This window comes from Sesamum indicum, linkage group LG8 (assembly GCF_026168435.1).
Source record: "Sesamum indicum cultivar Baizhima isolate 11 linkage group LG8, ASM2616843v1, whole genome shotgun sequence".
Classification (NCBI taxonomy): Eukaryota; Viridiplantae; Streptophyta; class Magnoliopsida; order Lamiales; family Pedaliaceae; genus Sesamum; species Sesamum indicum.
In genome coordinates this window covers 25,974,631-25,995,461 of record NC_142664.1, presented here as the reverse complement: position 1 = coordinate 25,995,461, position 20,831 = coordinate 25,974,631, and the positions used below count along the sequence as shown (strand labels likewise).

General features: G+C 37.2%; 2 protein-coding genes across 3 annotated transcripts; one reads left to right on the top strand and one right to left on the bottom strand.

The window, feature by feature from the left end:
• The first annotated feature begins 130 nt into the window (after positions 1 to 130).
• NRB4 (mediator of RNA polymerase II transcription subunit 15a-like protein) lies at positions 131 to 13,713 on the top strand. Of its 2 annotated transcripts, none has more exons than XM_011089073.3 (12): positions 131 to 517; positions 622 to 804; positions 3,858 to 3,969; positions 4,080 to 4,188; positions 6,073 to 7,482; positions 9,096 to 9,157; positions 9,321 to 9,395; positions 9,702 to 11,060; positions 11,165 to 11,506; positions 12,178 to 12,378; positions 12,462 to 12,550; positions 13,240 to 13,713. In XM_011089073.3, the coding sequence occupies exons 2-12, from the start codon at positions 653 to 655 to the stop codon at positions 13,445 to 13,447; spliced, it is 4,119 nt and encodes a 1,372-aa protein (XP_011087375.1). In that variant the 5' UTR covers positions 131 to 517; positions 622 to 652; the 3' UTR covers positions 13,448 to 13,713. The 2 variants fall into 2 exon arrangements, with proteins under 2 accessions (XP_011087375.1, XP_011087374.1); XM_011089072.3 differs by having other exon boundaries at positions 9,087 to 9,157.
• Positions 13,714 to 14,513: 800 nt separating this feature from the next.
• Positions 14,514 to 20,446, bottom strand: LOC105168883 (putative serine/threonine-protein kinase PBL7). The gene is made up of 9 exons (XM_011089070.3): positions 20,263 to 20,446; positions 19,826 to 19,968; positions 18,241 to 18,338; positions 17,712 to 17,875; positions 16,548 to 17,114; positions 16,142 to 16,290; positions 15,664 to 15,876; positions 15,419 to 15,568; positions 14,514 to 14,864 (listed from the first exon to the last, which is right to left on the bottom strand). The coding sequence occupies exons 1-9, from the start codon at positions 20,444 to 20,446 to the stop codon at positions 14,763 to 14,765; spliced, it is 1,770 nt and encodes a 589-aa protein (XP_011087372.3). The 3' UTR covers positions 14,514 to 14,762.
• Between the last annotated feature and the right edge of the window lie 385 nt (positions 20,447 to 20,831).

The window sequence follows — 20,831 nt, the reverse complement described above, 5'->3', positions numbered from 1 at the left end:
GGACAAAAAGTCCCATGATTTATCATTTTTTTCAAAAACGTCCCAAAGTTCAACGAGTAATTTAATTTTTTTTTTTTAATAGTGGGTAATTTGGTCGGGGTAGAAAAGGCCCTTTTCTACGCATCCAAAGAAATACATACAAACAATCGCTGAAACTGAAAACGATTTTGGGTTTGAAGCAATAGCTGCTTTACTAAAATTCTTGTCCCCCATAGTCGCAAAATCGCTGCCATTCCCTTCTCCCACTCCGACTCCGACAGAGCTCTCTCTTATTAATTAATTCATCATTTGTGTTTCAGTTATTATTATTATTATTACCAAAGAGAAAAACAGAAGATTACAAAAGAGAATTGAATTGCTCTCCTAAACACGTAAGAATCACATCTTCGACGGTATCTACCATTTCTTCCAATCACCTAAGGTCAAAATTAAAGTCAAAATCGCTTAGCACGGATGCAAATTAAAAGATGAAGCGCCCAATTATTTGAGTAGTTTCAACCATCTTTTGTTTCTTCAGGTATTTGTTTCTTTTGTTTTCTTTTCAGAGAAACAATTTGATTTGTTTGTATAATTTGTCGCTAGATTGTTGAATGCCTTTATTTTGGACCCCTTTTTCTTTAGAGATTTGGGGAATTAAGTGATAAGCTGAAGAATGGATAACAATAGTTGGCGGGCAGCCCAAGGACAGGTTCAGATTCCTGGTCAGGTTATGGGCGGCGAAGCGGTGGCCGCTGCGGGTATGGAAGGCGGCGATTGGAGGACTCAGCTACAACCTGATTCCAGACAGAGGATTGTAAACAAGATGTAAAGTCATATATTTCTCATGCTGCCCTTTTGAATTATTTTTAGTTATTCTATAACTGTAGATTTTTACTCAGTGTTTTTGAGCTTGCAACTTCTGCTGGATCATGTAGATTTCTTGCCTAGTGTCCAAGTTTCTTCTTCTTCCTTTTTCTTAACCCTTTTGTAGTAGTGGTGGTGGGGCGTGTGTGTTGGGGGGGGGGGGGGTGATAGTATAAATTTGTTTTTGAAGCTTCTGATGATGTGCTATTTACTAAATCAGTTTCGTGGAAATTAGAAATATTGATTTTGCTTCTCCTGCCTGAAGAATGGTGAACTTAAAATCGCCAGTTCGTATGGTGTAAGGAAATTTGCTGCGTAAAATAGTGATATTTAGACTAGTGACAATATAGAGATTATTGTGATCTAAAACAAGAAGCATGGACTGGAAGCATACCCCTGCTGCAGAACATGGTATTATTTGGTTGTCACTGATAGCCACTGCTTTTGCTTTAGAGCAGGAATCTGATCAAGAGTTGGTGAAGAATGCTAAAGAAATGTAAAAGAAACTTTAAACAACAAAACTTTTGTAATGATGTGTGCTTTTGACGTATTTCAAGCTAGAAAGAAGAAACAGATTCGGGGTAACGATGGGAAATGTGCTTGCACCTTCAATGTAATTACTTTATGAAGAATAAATAATAATGTGGCCTCATACACAGTCTGCCTCTGTTCATGTCTTTTAGAATTCATTTGAGAGCACCTTGTCAAAGATGATCCTGTCTATTGTGTTGCTTGTTAGGAAATACCAGATTCAAGCAATTGATTTTAGTATATCACAAGTTGAAAATTTGTCTGAGCTGTGTGGAAAGGGATATATATTCTGAAATGGTTTTTATTGATATAGGACTAGGCTCGGTTCCCTTTGTTACGCACTCAGGAACCAGAGGTTTTATTTCTGAAAGATCCTAAAGTAACTTGCATGTGCATACGATATGTGGTTGAAAGTTAGGGAGAAGATAATAAAATTTTGTTGATTGAAGAGAGGAGATGAAAAGAGAAAAGTGATGCTAGGTATTGCATTACCACGGGCATTACAAGCAGAACTTGGAATGCATTCGACAAGTGACATGCTCAATGACAGTGATCATCCACATTAATAAATTCCAACATGCTAGTACATTTTAACACTCCTGAGATCGTTTTGTAACTTTTCATTGCTCATTTGTTCGCCAATAGTGGACTTCTCTGCTAATATAACTGAGGAAATATAAAATGAAAATAATGCATCCTTATGTTCTATAATCTTTGGGGAACCTTTCTCTAGCTATTGTGTCTTCAGTTCTGAAAGTCGCTTGTTGGGCTTTAGCTCTGTAGATGATTCAAGAAGTGAATGTATATTGCCGACTTTGCTAATAGTAGTTCCATGCCCCTTGGAGAAGGAGGATTCTCCGGTTAAGCCCCTTATCCAATTTTTGAGTTTCATATTTAGATGTTATGAGGATTCAATGATAACTATTTAAAACATTTTTTCATTTGTCCTGAATCACATATAATGGAAAAATGGCATCCCCTTTTTTTTTTTTTTTTTTTAAATTTTGAGGATTGCATGTTATTTAGTAAGGTAACTGTCATAAGTGGGAATGTGCGACAGAGGTAGCTTTTAGCTCCTGGAATGTGTGATCTCTGTGTTTTCCTGGTAACAGTCCCGTGGGAAGGGAAGGGGGTTGGGTTAGCGGGTATGATATGGAATGGGATTATCAAAGCAGCTATCAGATCAACTTACTTTAATTTAAGTGGTAAAATTGTATTTTTACCCCATGAGGAGGTTTGAGAAGGTGGTGACAAATATGTTGCTAGCTGAAAGGGAGAGTTGTGTTACTGACATATGAAGCTTAGATGAGATGAGGAAAAGGAATCCTGCCTTTTCTGGATGCTCAATGCAGCAAGAATCCATTTATGTAAAGTATGGTTCTTTCATGCTTAACCCTTACCTTGAAGCCAGCATGCAGGAGAAAAGAACAAATTAGCAAATGTGAAAATAAGAATCGATAGCATCTGGATTGGAATGAAGATATTTACAAACTAATGATACATGGGTGAACAGACTTATTTTTTTGTTGTTTCAATAAAGAACTAGTTGTACGAAATTCTATTTGCATTTCTCTGTATTCAACTTTGAACTGTTCATATTTTAACCATTTTTCTTTGACGAGCAGTACCATAATTACAGTATGGATAAGATCTATAATAGGTTTGAAGAAGTCATGTTACTATTACTTCGTTCACTTCATTTTCCTCCTACATGGATGAGATCAAATGTTATGCATATGGTTCTTTGGTTATAGTTATACCATGATAATAGCTGCAAAAGAATCATTCTAAGGTATCCCTGATTCTTTGAATATAGCATTCTAAATAGTAAATTTTTATTTAAGAAAGGTAAAGATCCTATTAATGTTTAGAAATTCTCATCTATTGTAGTGTGTAAACGAATAAAAGATTGAATGAACAAAACTGTAATTATCATATCCAACAATTTTCTGGTAATTGACTCTTAATCCCGTATGACATAAAGAAAGCAAGGCTCTGGATTGTCATTATGAAATAGGCACGTCAAAGAAAATCATGTCTGTTGCTTGCAAGGCTTCTGTTTCTTCAAGTTATGTATTTTTTTGGTATTTGTTCTAGAAGGCTGTAGATCGAGTGTTGTCCTTGACAAATTTGATGCCTTGACTAACAAGTAAATACTGGATAGTGTCCTTATACGAACCATAAACAAAATATATTTATTTATTTATACTGGAAAATATGTTGATCTCACAATTTCAATCTTGTTCTTTTTACCCAATGAAAGGATACATATGAATAATTGAGGGTCCTTTATTGATGTTGAGTATTTACTATTTGATCTTGGCCTACTGATCTTTGTTTCTTGTTATATTGTCTTCTTTAAATTGTGATCTTACTTTCTTAAAGCAGTAAAAGTTCATCAGCAGTTTTCCTTCTAGAATTTTGTTTTCTGTGCACAACTTGCGAATATTGAACTAAGACCTATGGTGCTTCAAAATGAATAGAATGGAAACTTTGAAGAGGCATCTTCCTTTCTCTGGACAAGAGGGACTGCAGGAACTTAAAAAAATAGCTGTCAGGTTTGAGGAAAAAATTTATACTGCAGCAACAAGTCAGGTACATGTCACTTGATATTCTGTTAATATTTGCCATATGCAGGCCAAACTTTATGTTTATGTATCATTTGCGTACTCTTGACCATTTTCCTCTATAACTTGTTCCTGCAGCAAGATTACTTAAGAAAGATATCTTTGAAAATGCTGACGATGGAGACGAAATCCACGAATTCTCTTCAGTCTAATGCTGCAAGCAATAGCAAAAATCCCCAAGATCCAGGTAAATAAAATCTGTGCTGTTTTCGTGAAATTTTCAGACTTGCTGCTATTTTCTTTGCTCTTAAAGAACTCACATCGAACCTGATTCCTGAATCTGGTGCGTTCAGCTTGCACATTAGTTAAGGGAAACTCATGAAATTCTCCGCATTTATTTGGAGACTTTCTTAATTGGCGCCATTCTCTCTACTTTTTCCTCCAGACTTCAATCATAATTTACCACCTCTACTTGATGCTATTGAATTGTAATTGCTGTAATTAGCCAAGCATTCATCAACTTCTGATTAACGTTTTTGATCTTCCTATTGGACATTATAGACTTCATCACATCACCCAGTAGCTGTACGGCTTGAGGTCTAGTCCACTAGAATTGCAGTTGCTAAACTTTTAAGTTTCTCGTATTCACAACAAAGTAGCTCACATGGATATTTGAAGTCTGAACTTTCTCCTTGTTGCTCCTCTAATTACTTCTTTCTTTAATTCACACCAAATATTCCTTTGGTTGGTTAGCATCTTTCAGGGTCCGAACATAAAGGAAAATTGGAATGCAGGGAATAATTTTTAATTGTGTCCAAAGACTCCAAAAGGTCTTTCAGTTTTTGACACTTCAGACGGCTTGCGGTTCATCCACCGATTTCCGACTCTTTATCCTTGTTACTCCCCTCCAATCATTTTGTTCTTCTAGTTATCCCTATATTCTTATTATTCATATCTTTGAAAGTCAATCTAGTAAGTGAAATGGGACATGTGGAGCATTTCTAACTGTGTCTAAGACCTCTTTCACTTTTCAATACTAAGATTTGCTTTGCTGATGTCCAGTCATTTGAACCCTTTTCTGCTTGGTCCAAGGTACTCTGTCTACAAATCCTTAAGACTCTTGTTTCTATCTGAAGGCCTGATATATTCGCTGTAGTACATCAATAACGATCCAACAACTCTGAGATAATTTCATCTCTTGATATCATAGATTTACTCCTCTCTGGATGAGCAAAAGTTGACATGGACGAAGTTGGGGGAAGAGCAAATTTATTTGATTAGTGATGTGTTCACCATGGTGTAGTGGTCTTACAAGTTGGCAAATTGTATTAAGTAATAATTACTTAAATAAAATTTGACAATTGTGAATTGTATTTGAATAAAATTTGACAATTGTAAACTGTATATTATGAATTGCTTGTCATTTTCTATGTAGTCTTATGAGTATAATCGCCCGTTCTTAGGAGAATCAGTAGTCTTTTGCTCTGTAAATTCTTCTGTGATGTTTAAACATTTTTTATGGTACGTGATCATGTGCCACTGAGCTCAGTGCTTCCAAATTCTAAAAAGAGACAAAACACCTTATTTCCATGAGCCTACTGTCCATGTGCAGTGTAATGGCTCTAAAGATATTGTAAAGCTTGCCATACTCAATGTAATTGCTTGAAATTGGCAACCCATTATCTCTTTAATATCTAAAAGACCTTTGGGCTTTTCCAGTGGTAAACTCCTGTAATTGCCACTTCTTTTGTGCCTGTATGGTTGTTCCTCCGACTAGGGCAAACGTCATTGATTTTGACTTTTTCTTGTGCCTAAATTGCTGATGGAAGCCACATTTCCTTCGCCTTCTCAGTAGAATGTTGCTGTGTTCCTGCTATAGAGTAACTCTTGAAATTCTTCTGTCCCTTAGTGCATGCCTCCCTCCTGTGATGATATATGATAGGACTCTGTCTGAGTTGCACGGTTGTGGATGTTTATACTTGATGAAGTTTGTTATTTGTAGTTTCTTTCTGTTTTGGAGCCATATCCACCAGTTGCCTTTGCATTCATCAATATGAGCTGTTCCCCTTGCTCTTTATATTCATTTACTGTGTAGATCTCCCTACATGATATATGCATGCATCTTTCGTAGGTTCTCAGAGCATGCAGCCCCAAATGCCAAATCAGGTCCAGCAACTACCAATTCCAATGGTTTCCAATCAATCTCAAGTGCGGCAACAGCTTTTATCCCAGAATATCCAGAATAACATTGCATCAAATGCAGTGCCAAATTCTGCAGGTTTGACATCTGCATTGCCCCCTGTTGGTGGCATGCCCCAGAATACCATGCCTAACGTTCCTGGGCAGAATCCTAACATGCAGAACATGCAGAACATGACTAATGTAACTCCTAATGCAGTAGGGAATTCCATAGGTCAAGGAGTGCCTTCTAACATCTATGCCAGTTCTCAAAGACAGATTCAGGGTAGGCAACAACAGGTTGTTACTCAGGAGCAACAACAGCAGTCTCAGAATTCACAGCAATATCTCTATAATCAGCAGCTACAACAGCACCTTATGAAGCACAAGTTCCAACAGGGAGGCGTCCCACAATCCATTATGCAATCTCAGATCCAGCAGCAGCAGCAGCAGCAACAGCAACAACAGAACCTATTGCAACCAAATCAGCTCCAATCCTCTCAGCAGGCTGTTATGCAACCATCTTTGAGGCAGACATCAGCTTCATCTACTCTTCAAAATCAGCAGTCATCTCTTCAGCAGTCTACTCAATCTATGCTTCAGCAGCAATCACAATCAGTCCTCCGGCAACAGCAGCAGCAACAACCGCAGCAGCCTTCAATGATGCATCAGCAACAAACTTCGATGCCTCAGCATCCGATGCTGCCCACACAACAGCAGCAGCAACAGCAGCAGCAGCCAAATACTGCAAACATGCAACAGAACCAGCTAATTGGCCAGCAGAATAATATTCTTGATGCACAACAGCAGCATCAGCAGCAGCAAAGGATGATCAATCAGCAGAATAATATCTCTAACATGCAACAGCAGCAGACAATTGGTCAACAAAACAACCTCCCAAACATGCATCAACAGCAGTCAACTGGTCAGCAGAGCAACCTCCCAAATATGCATCAGCAGCAATTAGGCCCTCAGACCAATCTTTCTGGTTTCCAGCAGCAGCAAATGGTTGGAATTCAACATGGTAACTCTAGCTTGCAAACTAATCAGACACCTGTCCATATGTTACAGCAATCTAAGGTTGCAGTACAGCAGCAAATGCAGCAGAACATGGCAAACATGTTGCCTAACCAAGCTCAACAACCACAGTCTCAGCCAATGCAGCAGCAACTGATGTCACAGATTCAATCTCAGCCAGGACAGATGCAACAACAGTTGGGTATGCAACAGCAGCCCAATACATTATCTAGAGACATGCAACAAAGGATTCAAACAACTGGTCCCTTGCTTCAACAACAGACAACGATTGATCAACAGAAGCAGTTAATGCAATCTCAAAGAGTCATGCCGGAGGTGCCAATGAGTAAGTTATTGATTTCAATTGGTTGTTGGTGCTTGGTGTATATTTTGATTTTCTTGCTGTCTTGATTTCTTCGTTTTTTTTTTTTTTGGCCATTCAGTAGCTCTAACTTCCTAATTCCCCCAGGTTAATGTTTACTGATTATTCAATCATGTTATTCTACTGAAACAAATTAATTTGCCAACTAGCTCTGAGGTGGTCGCTGTTAATTAAATTAGCAGTTGAAGAAGCTTTCTCCAGGAAAAACCAAGTCCAAATTTTTTATATTACTAAGTTAATCTTGTTAAGCCTGTTTTGCCACAATTTATCCTAATTTTGTAGACATGGGTCAAGTACTTTGGAAGTGTTGGATTGCTGGGCCATGCATTGTCTTCTGTGTTCATTCCTTTTGGTTCGATGAATAATCAATGTCTAAAGTAGATTGTCGTGTATTATGTGTAAGAGGCTTGTTAGACACAGACGACTGCACAAAAATACAGAGGCAAAACTTGTTCGAGGATTGAGGTTTTTTTTTATATGGTGTGGGTAAATGAACAAGTGCTTGAATTAAACGATTTCTCTTTCCGTTGTTGCCTCTTTTATTAAGTGTCAAGTGGTAATTGTCGCACCGAACTCGCTCATTATTCGTGAAAAAGTACAAAAATGTGCAGTTATTTTTAAATCATACATAAATGGCTTGCCGTGTAGTCATGTTCATAGGTGGTTGTTGTGTTTCTTGTTAGACGCTGTATGATGTGATATTCCGAGTTCATTATACCTACTTGAGATATACAAATGTCCAGACATATGCTTATATATAAAATTATATTGCTTCACCCACCTCAAGATGTGGTTTTTTATTGGTTCACTGCATACTAAAAGCGTTAAACAGTCTTTATCAGTGTGGTCTTGACATTGAAAATTCGTGTATATTCTTTTAACTGTTAATGCATTTACTTTTACCTAAATTTAACTTGTGAAATTGATTGAATGCCTATTGCATGTCTTACAATTAGAAAATGTGTCAATCAATGTTGCTTCTAGTGCTTTTCTTTGGCCATGCATGAGAAATCAACTGTAGTATATGGGGATAAATATTACAATTGATTCTTAAATTAGGCTAAATATAATGTAATTTGGTCTTAACCTAGTTGAATTTCTAAACATGGCATCTTTGCTTAAGGCTAATAATAGCCAATGCTCATGCATGTGCACTTGGGCAAGGTCAGTTTGATTCAAACTATTTGCAGCTCATCTCCAATCATATACTGAAATACCTGTACTAAAATAACCAACTCTTGCATTGCATAAAGACATTCCTGTTCTAGTTGTCATTGCTGATCACAAACTTGTTATCCTTGTACTAAAATGAAGTGACTTTATAAGAACTGGACTTATCATTGTGAATTATTGAATTGTGAGTGAATAAATACTTAAAGCTTAAAGAAAAGCATTCTATCTATGCAAAAAGTCAACCATTGAGACCAAAATTTAGTTTTTGTTTGAGACAATAACATTTCTTCCCTTTGTCATGATGAATGCCTCTGTGCGCATGGTGCTATTACCTTTTAGTTAATGGGGGCCTTTTGTTTTAATCCGTTCAGCTAGCTAACACATAATAATTGTAGCATCTTTAGATTCCTCATCCCAGACAGGGACTGCGAGTAGTGGGGACTGGCAGGAGGAGATCTATCAAAAGGTACATGTCAAGGCATATTTACTTTTCCTATGAAAAGATTTACTAATTGGTTCATTGCAGGGCCATCTATCTTCTTCAAGTAATTGTCTTTTTTAAATTATTGATCTATGCATTTCTGTTTCAAATTCAGTTTTTAAAAATCTAATAATGTGCTCCTCTGCAGATTAAATCCATGTATGAGCTGTATTTCCCTGAATTGAATGAAATGTACCAGAGAATGGCTGCCAAGTTGCAGCAGGTAAACTTTTTGTTGGGATTCCACCCAGGTGCTTTCAAGTTTTTAGTTTACTTAAAAAGGACTTAAGGGAGAAATGCAAGAGTAGTCAAGTTAGCCAGCTACATACAAGGCTTCCAAGAAACTAAAACCAACAAACTCAGTTTTAGCATTACCACTTTCCCAAACCCCTATTTCCCTGGTCCTCGCTAGGGCCTGAACGCATGTGTAAAACAAATTCCTAGATGACATCATTTAATTCTTGTTTAATTAACATCATTCAAAAACTTTGATTCCCCCTAATGACATATATCTTGCTGTGGATTGCAGCATGATGCTCTTCCTCAACAGCCCAAGAATGAGCAGCTTGAAAAACTCAGATTTTTTAAGGTCATGTTGGAACGTCTTATAATGTTTCTGCGAACTAACAAGAATGATATTCAGCCCAGTCACAAGGATAAGATTGTTGGAGTTGAGAAACAGATTCTCAATATTCTTAATTCAAATAGGCCTCGAAAGCCTGTGTCTTCTTTGCAGCAAGGGCAGCTTCCGCAGCCTCACATGCATGCTATGCAACAGCCTCAGCAGCAACAGCCTCAAACTTCTCAGATGCATGCAAGTGAAGGTCAAATGAATTCCCAAATGCAACCAATGAATGTACAGGGTTCTGTGGTGGGTGCACAGCAGAATAGTTTGACCAATTTGCAGCATAATTCCTTATCTTCTGTGTCAAGTTCAAATTCCCGCCAGAATATGATGGATGCTCTACAGCCTGGTTCAAATATCGATCCTGGACAGGGCAATGCACTGAACCAAATGCAGCAAGTAGCTATGAACTCCCTACAACAAAATCCTGTGAGTGGTCCTCAGCAGATGAATATTAACACCATATCATCGCAAAGTGGGTTAACACCACTGCAGTCAAATGTTAATCCCTTGCAAGCAAATTCAAATATACTTCAATCGCAGCAGATAAAACAGGAACAACAAATGTTTTCAACTCAGCAACTAAAACAGCAATATCAGCAGCGGCAGATGCAGCAACAATATATGCATAGACAGCAGTTAATTCAGCAGCAGCAACAGCAAACTGTACAGCAACAGTCAGCGCAGTTACCTGCACAGCAAATGATGCAGCTTAATCAGATGAATGATACGAACGACATGAAGATGCGACACCAGATGGGTGGAAAATCGGGAGTTCTCCAGCCTCATAACCCTTCCGGTCAACGACCATCATATCACCACCAACAAATGAAGTCTGGGACGCCGTTCTCTATTTCTTCACAGCAGGCTGCATCCCCACAGATTGGTCATCATCCTTCACCACAAATTGACCAGCAGAATCTTCTGTCATCCCATACCAAAACTGGAACTCCCTTGCAATCTGCAAGTTCACCATTCATTGTACCATCTCCTTCAACTTCCATGGCTCCATCCCCTATGCCAGGTGATTCTGAGAAAATGAATTCTGGTGTCTCATCACTGTCAAATGCTGGAAATATAGGGCATCATCCGACCGCTACAGCATCGATACCAAACCAATCCCTTGCTATTGGCACTCCTGGGATATCAGCCTCACCTTTGCTAGAATTTACCAGTCCTGATGGCACTCATGGTGTTGCACCAACCATTGTTTCGGGAAATTCTAATGTTGTGGAACAGCCACTTGAGCGGCTAATCAAAGTGGTAAACATGTTTTTCTCTCAAGACACGTGGCACCACAATTATCTCTTAAATCTCATTAGTGCACCTATTATACTTGACTGTTATTTGCTCTTTCCTTTTGACAGGTGAAATCTATGTCTCCTAAAGCATTGAGTGCCTCAGTTAGTGACATTAGCTCAGTTGTCAGTATGGTCGACAGAATTGCGGGATCTGCTCCAGGAAATGGATCACGGGCTGCAGTTGGTGAGGATCTGGTGGCTATGACTAAATGTCGTCTGCAGGCTAGGAATTTTGTCACCCAAGATGGGTCCAGTGGCACCAAGAAAATGAGGCGTTATACGAGTGCTATGCCATCTAATGTTGTTTCATCTACTGGCAGCGTGAATGATAGTCTCAGACATTTAAATGGTAATGAATCTGATGGAGAGTCCACGGGAGCATCGAGCGTCAAACGACCTCGGATTGAGGTAGAGTGGTAACTATATATGCAGCCTTTGATTTCCTCAAACATACTTAAGTATGAGATTTGATATCATGAATTCTGTAGAAATAGGAAGTAAACTAAGTCCTACGGTATTTGACTGTTTCTGCACCACTCATCCAGGACATGCGTGTTGCCTGTGTTGAGTGTATAGCCAGAATTCTTGAAGCCAGGATCAATATCTTCTTTTCACTATGATTGGGCCCTGCTGTAGTAAAACCTAGTGAACAAGTCATACTCTTTTTTGACTTGCCAAATTGCTGTGTCATGATTTTCCTTCTTTCTTTAGTTTAGTTATTGATATCTTATATAGGAACAGTCTAGTCACAAGTAATCTAGTCATGCTGTGCTGGTGGGTAGTTGGACTCTATTCGTTTAATGAAACCGAGCATAGATGGAATGGCAGAATAGCGTAGAAGTCTTGCTTTGCAGCCTTACGTATGGCTGTGGTTGATCCTTGTATGCATATAGTTGAATAAAAGAGGTTATTTCTTCACACTCCACAAGTACTTTAGATGTGTGTGTACACGCAGAATTGCTTATGAAACCAAGCCTTTAACATGGTTTATGGCAGATGCCAGTGCTATTTTAATTTTTGACTTCCATGCAGAATGCTTATTGGTTGTTTCTTTGAAGATGAATTTTGATTTTTTGCAGGCTAACCATGCACTTGAAGAAGAGTTACGGGAAATAAATCAAAGACTTATAGACACTGTCGTGTATATCAGTGAAGATGATGTTGATCCGACTGCAGTTGCTGCTGCTGCCGAAGGTGGAGAAGGAACTATTGTGAAATGCTCGTTCAGTGCTGTGGCTCTTAGCCCAAATCTGAAATCACAGTATGCTTCAGCTCAAATGGTGAGTTTTGGGACCCTTTAGCACGTCTTGTGATCTTATCTCTTTCTCCCATAGTAACGAGTTTGTCTTTCATGAATTTGTAGTCTCCAATTCAACCTCTAAGATTGCTCATTCCCAGCAATTATCCAAATTGCTCCCCAATACTTTTGGACAAGTTTCCAGTTGAAGTCAGGTTTGTATGCATGGAATTGCTCTTCTCTCTTATTTTTTGGGATGATATTTCTTTTTTTAATCATAATACTGCTATTTCATGGTGAACTTATTTATTCACTGATTTTGGCTTGTTAACGCATGCAGTGCGCAACAAGGCTAATATTGCAATTTTAGACAACTGGTATGATGAATATCAGGAATAATGTTAGCTTATTTTAAAATCTTTCAAAGAGGATAAATTTCTCCAAAAATTTGTGTTTTATTGGAAAGAGTCGGTATAATAACCTCATTTGGTTTAGAAAATGTGAAATGATTGAGTAGCAAATCAGTGTTTTAACCATCGTTACTACAGAATAGGTGCAATATTTGGGATCTTAGAGGATTATGTGGTGAATTTTAGGATAGGTTTTAATTCGAAGGCAAAGCAAAATAATTCAGACAATAGTTTTTCCCCCCTCCCATTCATGCACGTACTCTTTGAACGTAAGACCTTTAAGAAGAGATCTTAAGGGCCAAACGCAGTCCGACTGGGTTGTCCAGTAGGGGACTAATTCAGACAGTAGTTTGGTTACATGCTTTCCATCATTCATTTGGTATTCTGGCTTGTATGTTTGATGCTAATTGCTTTCTTAGTATTTTCACTTGTATAACGTGTATATTGAAATCCTTGTCTGTTGATGAGAATTGTGCCGTAATTTGCATTAACAGTAAGGAATATGAAGATCTGTCCATAAAGGCGAAATCAAAATTTAGCATCTCTCTCCGAGCTCTAGCACAACCAATGTCACTTGGGGAGATAGCAAGGACTTGGGACAATTGTGCTCGTGCTGTCATTTCTGAGTATGCGGAGCAAAGTGGTGGTGGAAACTTCAGCTCAAAGTATGGAACGTGGGAGAACTGCCTGAGTGCAGCTTGATACGTTGATAGCTTGTGCAGAAAAGGAGCATTTACCCCCAAAAATTTAAACCAAAAAAAAAAAGAAAAAAAAAAAAAAAGGAATTGCTCATGCATTTAACTCGCAGGTTGCCTGTACCTGACATTTAAGGGTAGTGCCACTCTCTAGACGGGGGTTGGGTGTGCTTCTGTAACAAATTTGTCAAAATTCATATTGGACAATTTATGTACGCATATTTGTGTTTTTTCTGATAAGAGTACGTTTAACTCACAATCCGTGAGAATTGAGATGTTGTCATAGTTGCGAATGATACTTGGTGTGGTTGAGATCTATCAAAATACATGAATAGACATGATTTTGGGTAAATTACATTGATAACTTAAAGTTAAATTTAATTATGTCAAAAAATAATTTTGATTTGAATGGCGTGGAACTTTAGTTACTTTTCATAGTTAATTAATTTCAGATTTAATTTTGTGTAAAATTATTTGATTGAATTAAATTTGATACAAGTCTAATTAGATGTGGCGAAGTCAAAAAATAAATTAAGTTAATTGATTGATCAATTAAATTGGGTCCAAAAATAATTGAATTGCAGAATTCATTTGGTTTAAATTAAATTTGATCTAAACTAAATTCAAGGTGAAATTCTACCCCTCTCAACCACACAATGCCTGAGTAGTGTTGAGTGACAATAATGTCTTCCCCACTCCATTCCGTCTCTCTGATTTCGTTTTTCATATTCATTCTAATTAATAAAATTGAAAGGTAAAATTCTTCACCTCTTAAACACACAACTAGATTGTGATAGATTTCTTATGTTGAAGAGTTAATTGTGTACTACTGTAGCATATAAGTTAATGCGGTGGAGCATCAAAAGTGTGGATAGAGGAGCAACACTTAAGGCTCAGCCAACCTCCACACAATTTGATCTCTGAAAATTTTCCAACAAACTGTATTCTCTGAAAATGCAGGTTACATTTCTTAAAGGACCAAAAGGCCAATTATCTATAGACCAAAATTGTAATAAGACCAACACATCATATGCACTTCTTTGCATGATCTATCATACACCTATTTCCAAAGATGATTCGAAAGCTTCCTTCAACATTATCTACATGCAAATCTGTTTATGTTATGAGTTTTTTCGGACACATATCTTCCAAGTGTTCTATATTACAGACAGAACTGTGTGACTGTTTTGGCTGATAAACTACGCACTACGAACAGTAACTAAGAGAAATAAATATATATCTCATCTGGAAAAATCGGTTGCTCTTCACATATCTGAGCGTCAGGCACGGTTTACACAATTGGCAGAATGCAAAGTGTTTGACTAAGAGTTCATTATACTGCTACTGGAATCCGATTCTGCTGGTGAGAAGTCGATAATGATATCTGTGTTGACTTTATTTATGCAGTTCAAAACATTCACCACCTGTACAGGTTAAATTGAAGTATATATGGTTAGATGCAATCCAATAACAAGTGCATAGGTCGCAGCATTTCATTTTTTTCTATTCCACAGGGTTGAAAATTGCAGCACACAGTCGCTAGTCCAGATGGTCGCGTCAATGCATGATGAACTTAACATTTATAGTGTTCCAAAATGTAGTGTATGATATGCACAAGTTGTTCATTTCCTGTGATAGTCTTGATTTTCAATCACATTCTTTTGGATCTTGACGTTGTTAGTGGCTAAAAGAAGTCACCGGAGATGTACTTAAGCGTTCAATTTGCTATATGATGATTAAACGTTTTGATCTAGAGGTGGTGATGGTAATGATAAAGTGCTGTGCGATGCAACACCTATATTTCATACGTAGATTCCTCGAGATTTCATAAACAAAAAACGGGGGTCCATGGATACAAGGCAAAGTCTGGTCTGTGGTATGCCATGAAACTTCAAAAGTAGAATAGTGCACAAATGTTCTGAATCTAACAAGATTGATGCATGAAAGAAGTGGTCAGATCTCCAACTAATTGGCATACCTGTTCCATTGTCCACCTATTATCAGGATTCTTTTTCAGACATCTCTCAGCAACCAACACCATCCAAAATAGTTGGTGGAGATTGTGGGAGTCTGGAATCCTTTTGTCAACAAGGTCTGGGTAGTTTTTCTTCTCCAGAAGTGGTTCTGCCTGTGAGAGATATAATCTAAATTGAGTAAATAAGTTAAGTTTCTATATCCTAAATCTTCTGTTAGAAAATCCCAAAAAGTACTGGTGTACTTTACCCATCCAACGAGACTTTTCCCTCCAGGTATCTCATCTGTGGTACTTCGTCCAGTGATAAGCTGCAATAAAACCACTCCATATGAGTAGACATCGGTCTTTGTAGACATTTTCCCGCTTTCTGCATATTCCGGTGCCAGGTATCCAAGAGTGCCAACCACACCAGTATCAGATGTATCATCCTGTTGCGCTTTGGCAAGGCCAAAATCTCCCAGCTGAGATAAATCAAACAAGGATATATTAGACAATGATTGTGTTTCAACTCTTTTTGGAGATACCGTATCTCTTGAATAAAAGTAAGACACAAATATTTTAGTAAAATCAAATTGTTTCCTATGTGCGTCTGAATGCATTCAATCATTATGATGTGATATCTTCAAGGCGTTTAAACTGTAAGATACAAAAGAATATTGATTACAATTGTGTGATATGTCTTTTCCTAGAAGGATTGACTGAAGTTGAAGATGCACATATTCTCACCATTGATTCATGGTCATGCGTGATGAGAATATTGTCTGGCCTCATATCTCTGTGGATGATGTTGCGTGCATGGAGATACGCCAAGCCTCTGGCAGCTCCCAAGGCTATTTTGATTCTCTGCTCCCAGTTGAGAGGCTCCTGGCTGTCATCTGCAGCATTCCACAAAAGTTTCTTCCAATCAGCTTTTAGCTTTGCACTTACCATTTTAATAGCGTTTTACAATACAGTAAAGAGTACCAGCCTAGACTTCTTGCCCTGCTTCAATGTGTGCAGATGACCATTTGCTCCAATAGAACATACTTACGCGTTAGCACATCCACTACATTGACCCCACCCCCAGAAAGAAAAAGAAAAAAATTACAAGAAAATGTAAAACAGATACAGCTTCAATCCGAATGCAGCTTACCTGACAAGCGTTCCTGCAATGAGCCATTGCAGACGTATTCATAAACAAGTAACCTGTGGCTTCCTTCAGCACATGAGCCCAATAGCACTACTACATTTTGATGTCTTGCTTGGCTAAGCAAATGCACTTCGGACTTGAATTCCTTCTCTCCCTGGAGGCTGGCTGGTTTGTGCTGCTTAACAGCTACTACCAGCTCATCTTTCAGCCTACCTTTGAAAACAGAGCCAAACCCACCTTCTGATAGGAAATTCTTTCTCGAGAACCCATTTGTAGCCTCACGAAGCTCTTCATAAGTAAAGTCCCTCTGCAGACCAATTGTAGGCCGCCTGTTCTTGCAGACAGAACAAATAGAATTTTCAAATTCCTTCTCCATTTGGTTCTCGCCACCCCTATGTGGACTCTCAAGCGTCTTACGTACTTCATGTTGCAAAGGAGACATCTCCACCTGTATTGCCTGTCTGGTTCTCATAGTGCTTTTAGTCTCTACTAATGTTCGGGAACTATGCAGCAAAGGCCTACTAGAACAAGAAAATGCTGTTTCTTTCCATGAGGTTGCTCCTTGAGCACCTGGAGTCAGGAAACAAATTCATTTTCTCTTACTGTATGATTAGTATTTCTTCAAAGACTTAGGCTATCTATATATCTATGTTTATGCCTACATCATGTTTCGAAAAACTTACAATTTATAAAAAGTGCTCAATTTGAAGTTATTTTAGAAGTGAAACTGGACAGTATTTATAGCCGCATTCATGCACCTCCCCGATGAGAATTTCTCGCTTGTGCACAGACTAATAATATATCTAGTTGTGTTGGTACATTCTAGATACAGAATCAGATGACAAAACCATGTCTTACATATATATAGTAATAATAAGACCATTAATGCCATCAAGTTTGATTGCTTCTTTATGTTTACAATCTTGGTACATACTTCGTTATAATTTTACTGATCATGTTTTCAAGAGAGCAACTGTTTACATAAGTTTCAATCTACTACTAAATTTTGAAATGCTTAATTGGACATACCGGTGCATCTAACTCAACAACTATATATGGGCATACCGGGTAGAGCTGATGAAGCCTATGTGGGAGTGGATCGACCAAAAGAGAATGCAAAATGAACCTCCACAGTAGGGATTTCATGGAGAAAAATGAAAGACTTACTGGGTGGAGAGAGGTCTTCCCATGAATAAGACGGAATCATTTCATCATATGATACATGTTCATTGATTGGACCTCTGAGTTCTATAACAGTATTGTTGCTTTTGATACTTGATATTCTACATGAGAGCCTATCCATGAAGTATTGTTTGTCTTTCTTCATCTCCCTGTAATAAAACACAATATAGATGTGGTGAATCTATCAATTTTTTGCTTGCTTGGATATTCCAATGTAACTCTTGTGTCCTTCACCAAGATGCAAGAACAACATCAGGATCTACGGTGCACTCTGTTAACTCAACAACAAAGCATACAAGCATGAACCTTCATTTGAAAATCCACAACCACCAGAAATCCCCCATTGAAACTCATTTTAATGTTTTCTTGTAAGGATTTATCCCAAATTTTCATTAGCAGAAAACTGACAGAAGGTGTGTTTTCGACAACTACTACTACAAGCCAATTTCAGAGTTGAGTCAAGAATCAAGAATTTTCCAAGAAAAGTATCAGCCAGTCTGAAACGTTAACAGACCTGCCAAGGATAATCCAAGTGGCACCCAACCTTTTCGCCACTCTGACAGCCGCCACTTTACGAGATGAACCTGCTTCTACCTCCACACTTACCTTAACCTGCAAGATAAGATTCACAGCACAATCCACAATTAAGTCAGCACCATTTTCTTGCAGAGCCCAAAACCCATGGGGTTCTTCCTTGGTTACTTGGACTCAACTTGATACTGATACTAGTCCTAAAGATCCAACATTCTGAATATTCATTATATCTCGGTCACATCCCATGAAGAAGGCTCTATTGGTAGGAAGATTGGGCACAAGAAAAAGAGAATGGCCCAAGCATTTGCAGCAGCAAGAGAGGCATTTAAGCTCCCTTGGAAGGAGATTGTGTTACTGCTTTGATGCATGCATGTTACCATTTCTGGTTTGTTTCTTTCACTTTCTTGTTCCTTTTCTTTTGCTATACCTACCCATACACTAGTTACAATAAATTCTAGTACGGACCCAATTTTATCAAATTTAAATTAATTATAAGACACGTATAATATATTTAATATGTGATTATTGCAAAATTGCGATTGATTTAGTTTGACAAAACTTATTATGTACAAGAATTTTCCATTAGCTACCTAAATCTGCCATGGGCTTAGAGGAAGAAAAGCCGCTGCTATTGCATATTTGTTTGTATTTTATTTTCAGTTCTAAGTGAAAAATATGAAATTTTTAATTCTGTATAAATTTTCAGGTTAAAAGATAATGTATTTATATTAGTAAATGGGATTTTGTTTATATAAATTGTAGCATTAAACTAAAATAGTTCTAATTAAAATACATATAGACAAACATATATTTTTTTCTTGTTTAAAAAGAACAACACATATTTCACTTCAATTACTGTTTTGAATTGAACATGTGTTAGTGTTTTCATTTTCAATTTTTTCAGTTTTTAATGAACAATATATATATATATATATATATATTCAATTTTGTATAAATTTTCATGTGAAATGAAAATATATTTGAATTAGTTAATGAAATTGTATTTGATGTTGATTTGTGGTGTTAAATCAATATATTTTCAATGATAATATGTACAAACAAATATATTTTATAGGCGAGTGTCCTACAACTTTATTATTTGATTTATATATTTTCTTATATTTTTATACTGTAATATAAAGTAAAAGAAACAATTCAAAAATAATTAATTTGATTATCTTTGTTTTTTATTAATGTTTAAGAATAAAAAGAAGCACACTCATATATAGCGAGGCACAACTCTAAATTGTATCATTTTTTTATTATACTTTTAGAGCAAATAACGTTAAAATTACCACTAATATTTATTTTTGCACTATATGTTATTTATTTTATTTAAAGAAACACATACTCTGTATACATTAAGTGGAATAGAAGATTCAAAATCAATTAAACATTCGATCCGATATATATTGGTACTATATCGCGGATTGAATTTCTTATTGTGATTCCTATTGTATCTTTTATTCCACTTTATGTGTCGCGTTTATAAAAATTACATCAATCACGGGCATGATGGGATCTGATGGGGAAATTTCATCAATAAAAAAATAAAAACAAGTAACCTGTTCAATTTCACACAGTTTCTGCAGCTGCATTAAGCCAGGGCTTTTGCTGACATCTTCTTTCCTTCTTCTCACCTCTTCCTCTCTAAATTTTCTTGTTGATTCAAGTACCTTATTTGCATCCTCTTTATCCTTGTATCCCACTGCAAAAATAAATAAATAAAATTAAAATTAGTTTTTCTTTTTAATTTTCTTTCTTTTTTATTTGTTTACAAAGACGGGAAAAATAGGGTGGCACCCTATAGGATTGTGTCCGCCCCTATACGGGCACAGCCAAAGTCCCTGTAAACGGCCGACAGTTGCAAATTAAAAATTAAATGTACGCTAACGTTTTGATGGGAATTCAAACTCATGTGACAACATTGGAGTCTAAGCCATAAGTAATAATTTCTTTACATAATATGGAGACATGAGAAGTAGATGAAGAAATTGCTTACAAAGTTTGGCAGCTGCCCACAAAGACAAAGCACGAGGAGCAACGAGGTGGAGAAGTCCAAGTAATATGAGTTCATCTCCAGGGTTAAGAGACAAGGCATCCGGCAACCATTTCAGTCCACTCCAATTTACATCTATGCATGTTAGGATCACCATCACCTTCTGCACCTCACTTCCCTTTGACATTTTCTGCATATTTTTCATTCATATTCACACTCGTATATATGTTAAATGGAATAGACGATGCTACCATTATTTCAAATAAAAAATTCAATCCCGTGGAAATACGAGTAACCCCTTGAAGGCCATCAACGAGGTGCAAGACGTTAAGAATCAAGAAAGTAAAAAAGATACGTCCTGCGGAACATATATATATATATTTCTATTATATATTACTTGAGTAAGAGCAACAACAGATCTTCTTACCATTCTGAAAAGGAGAAGATAGGATAGAAATTGTAATAATTGAAGAAAAGCAACTGGTGGTGAATCTTCAAGTGTATATACAATGTGAAGGGAAGGGTTTCTTCTCTTTGATATTCTGTGTTTTTTGGCCACAAGTTGAAGTTTA

What these genes read in the sequence shown, in the direction of transcription:
- LOC105168883 (XM_011089070.3), bottom strand. Translation starts at nt 20,446, where the DNA reads ATGTCAAAGGGAAGTGAGGTGCAGAAGGTGATGGTGATCCTAACATGC. An exon ending in GTGGGCAGCTGCCAAACTTT is followed by an intron (nt 19,969 to 20,262) that starts GTAAGCAATTTC and finishes TTATTTTTGCAG; the next exon opens with TGGGATACAAGGATAAAGAG. An exon ending in GGAAAAGTCTCGTTGGATGG is followed by an intron (nt 15,569 to 15,663) that starts GTAAAGTACACC and finishes TATCTCTCACAG; the next exon opens with GCAGAACCACTTCTGGAGAA.
- NRB4 (XM_011089072.3), top strand. Translation starts at nt 653, where the DNA reads ATGGATAACAATAGTTGGCGGGCAGCCCAAGGACAGGTTCAGATTCCT. An exon ending in TGGCTGCCAAGTTGCAGCAG is followed by an intron (nt 9,396 to 9,701) that starts GTAAACTTTTTG and finishes TGTGGATTGCAG; the next exon opens with CATGATGCTCTTCCTCAACA. An exon ending in TCAAACGACCTCGGATTGAG is followed by an intron (nt 11,507 to 12,177) that starts GTAGAGTGGTAA and finishes GATTTTTTGCAG; the next exon opens with GCTAACCATGCACTTGAAGA.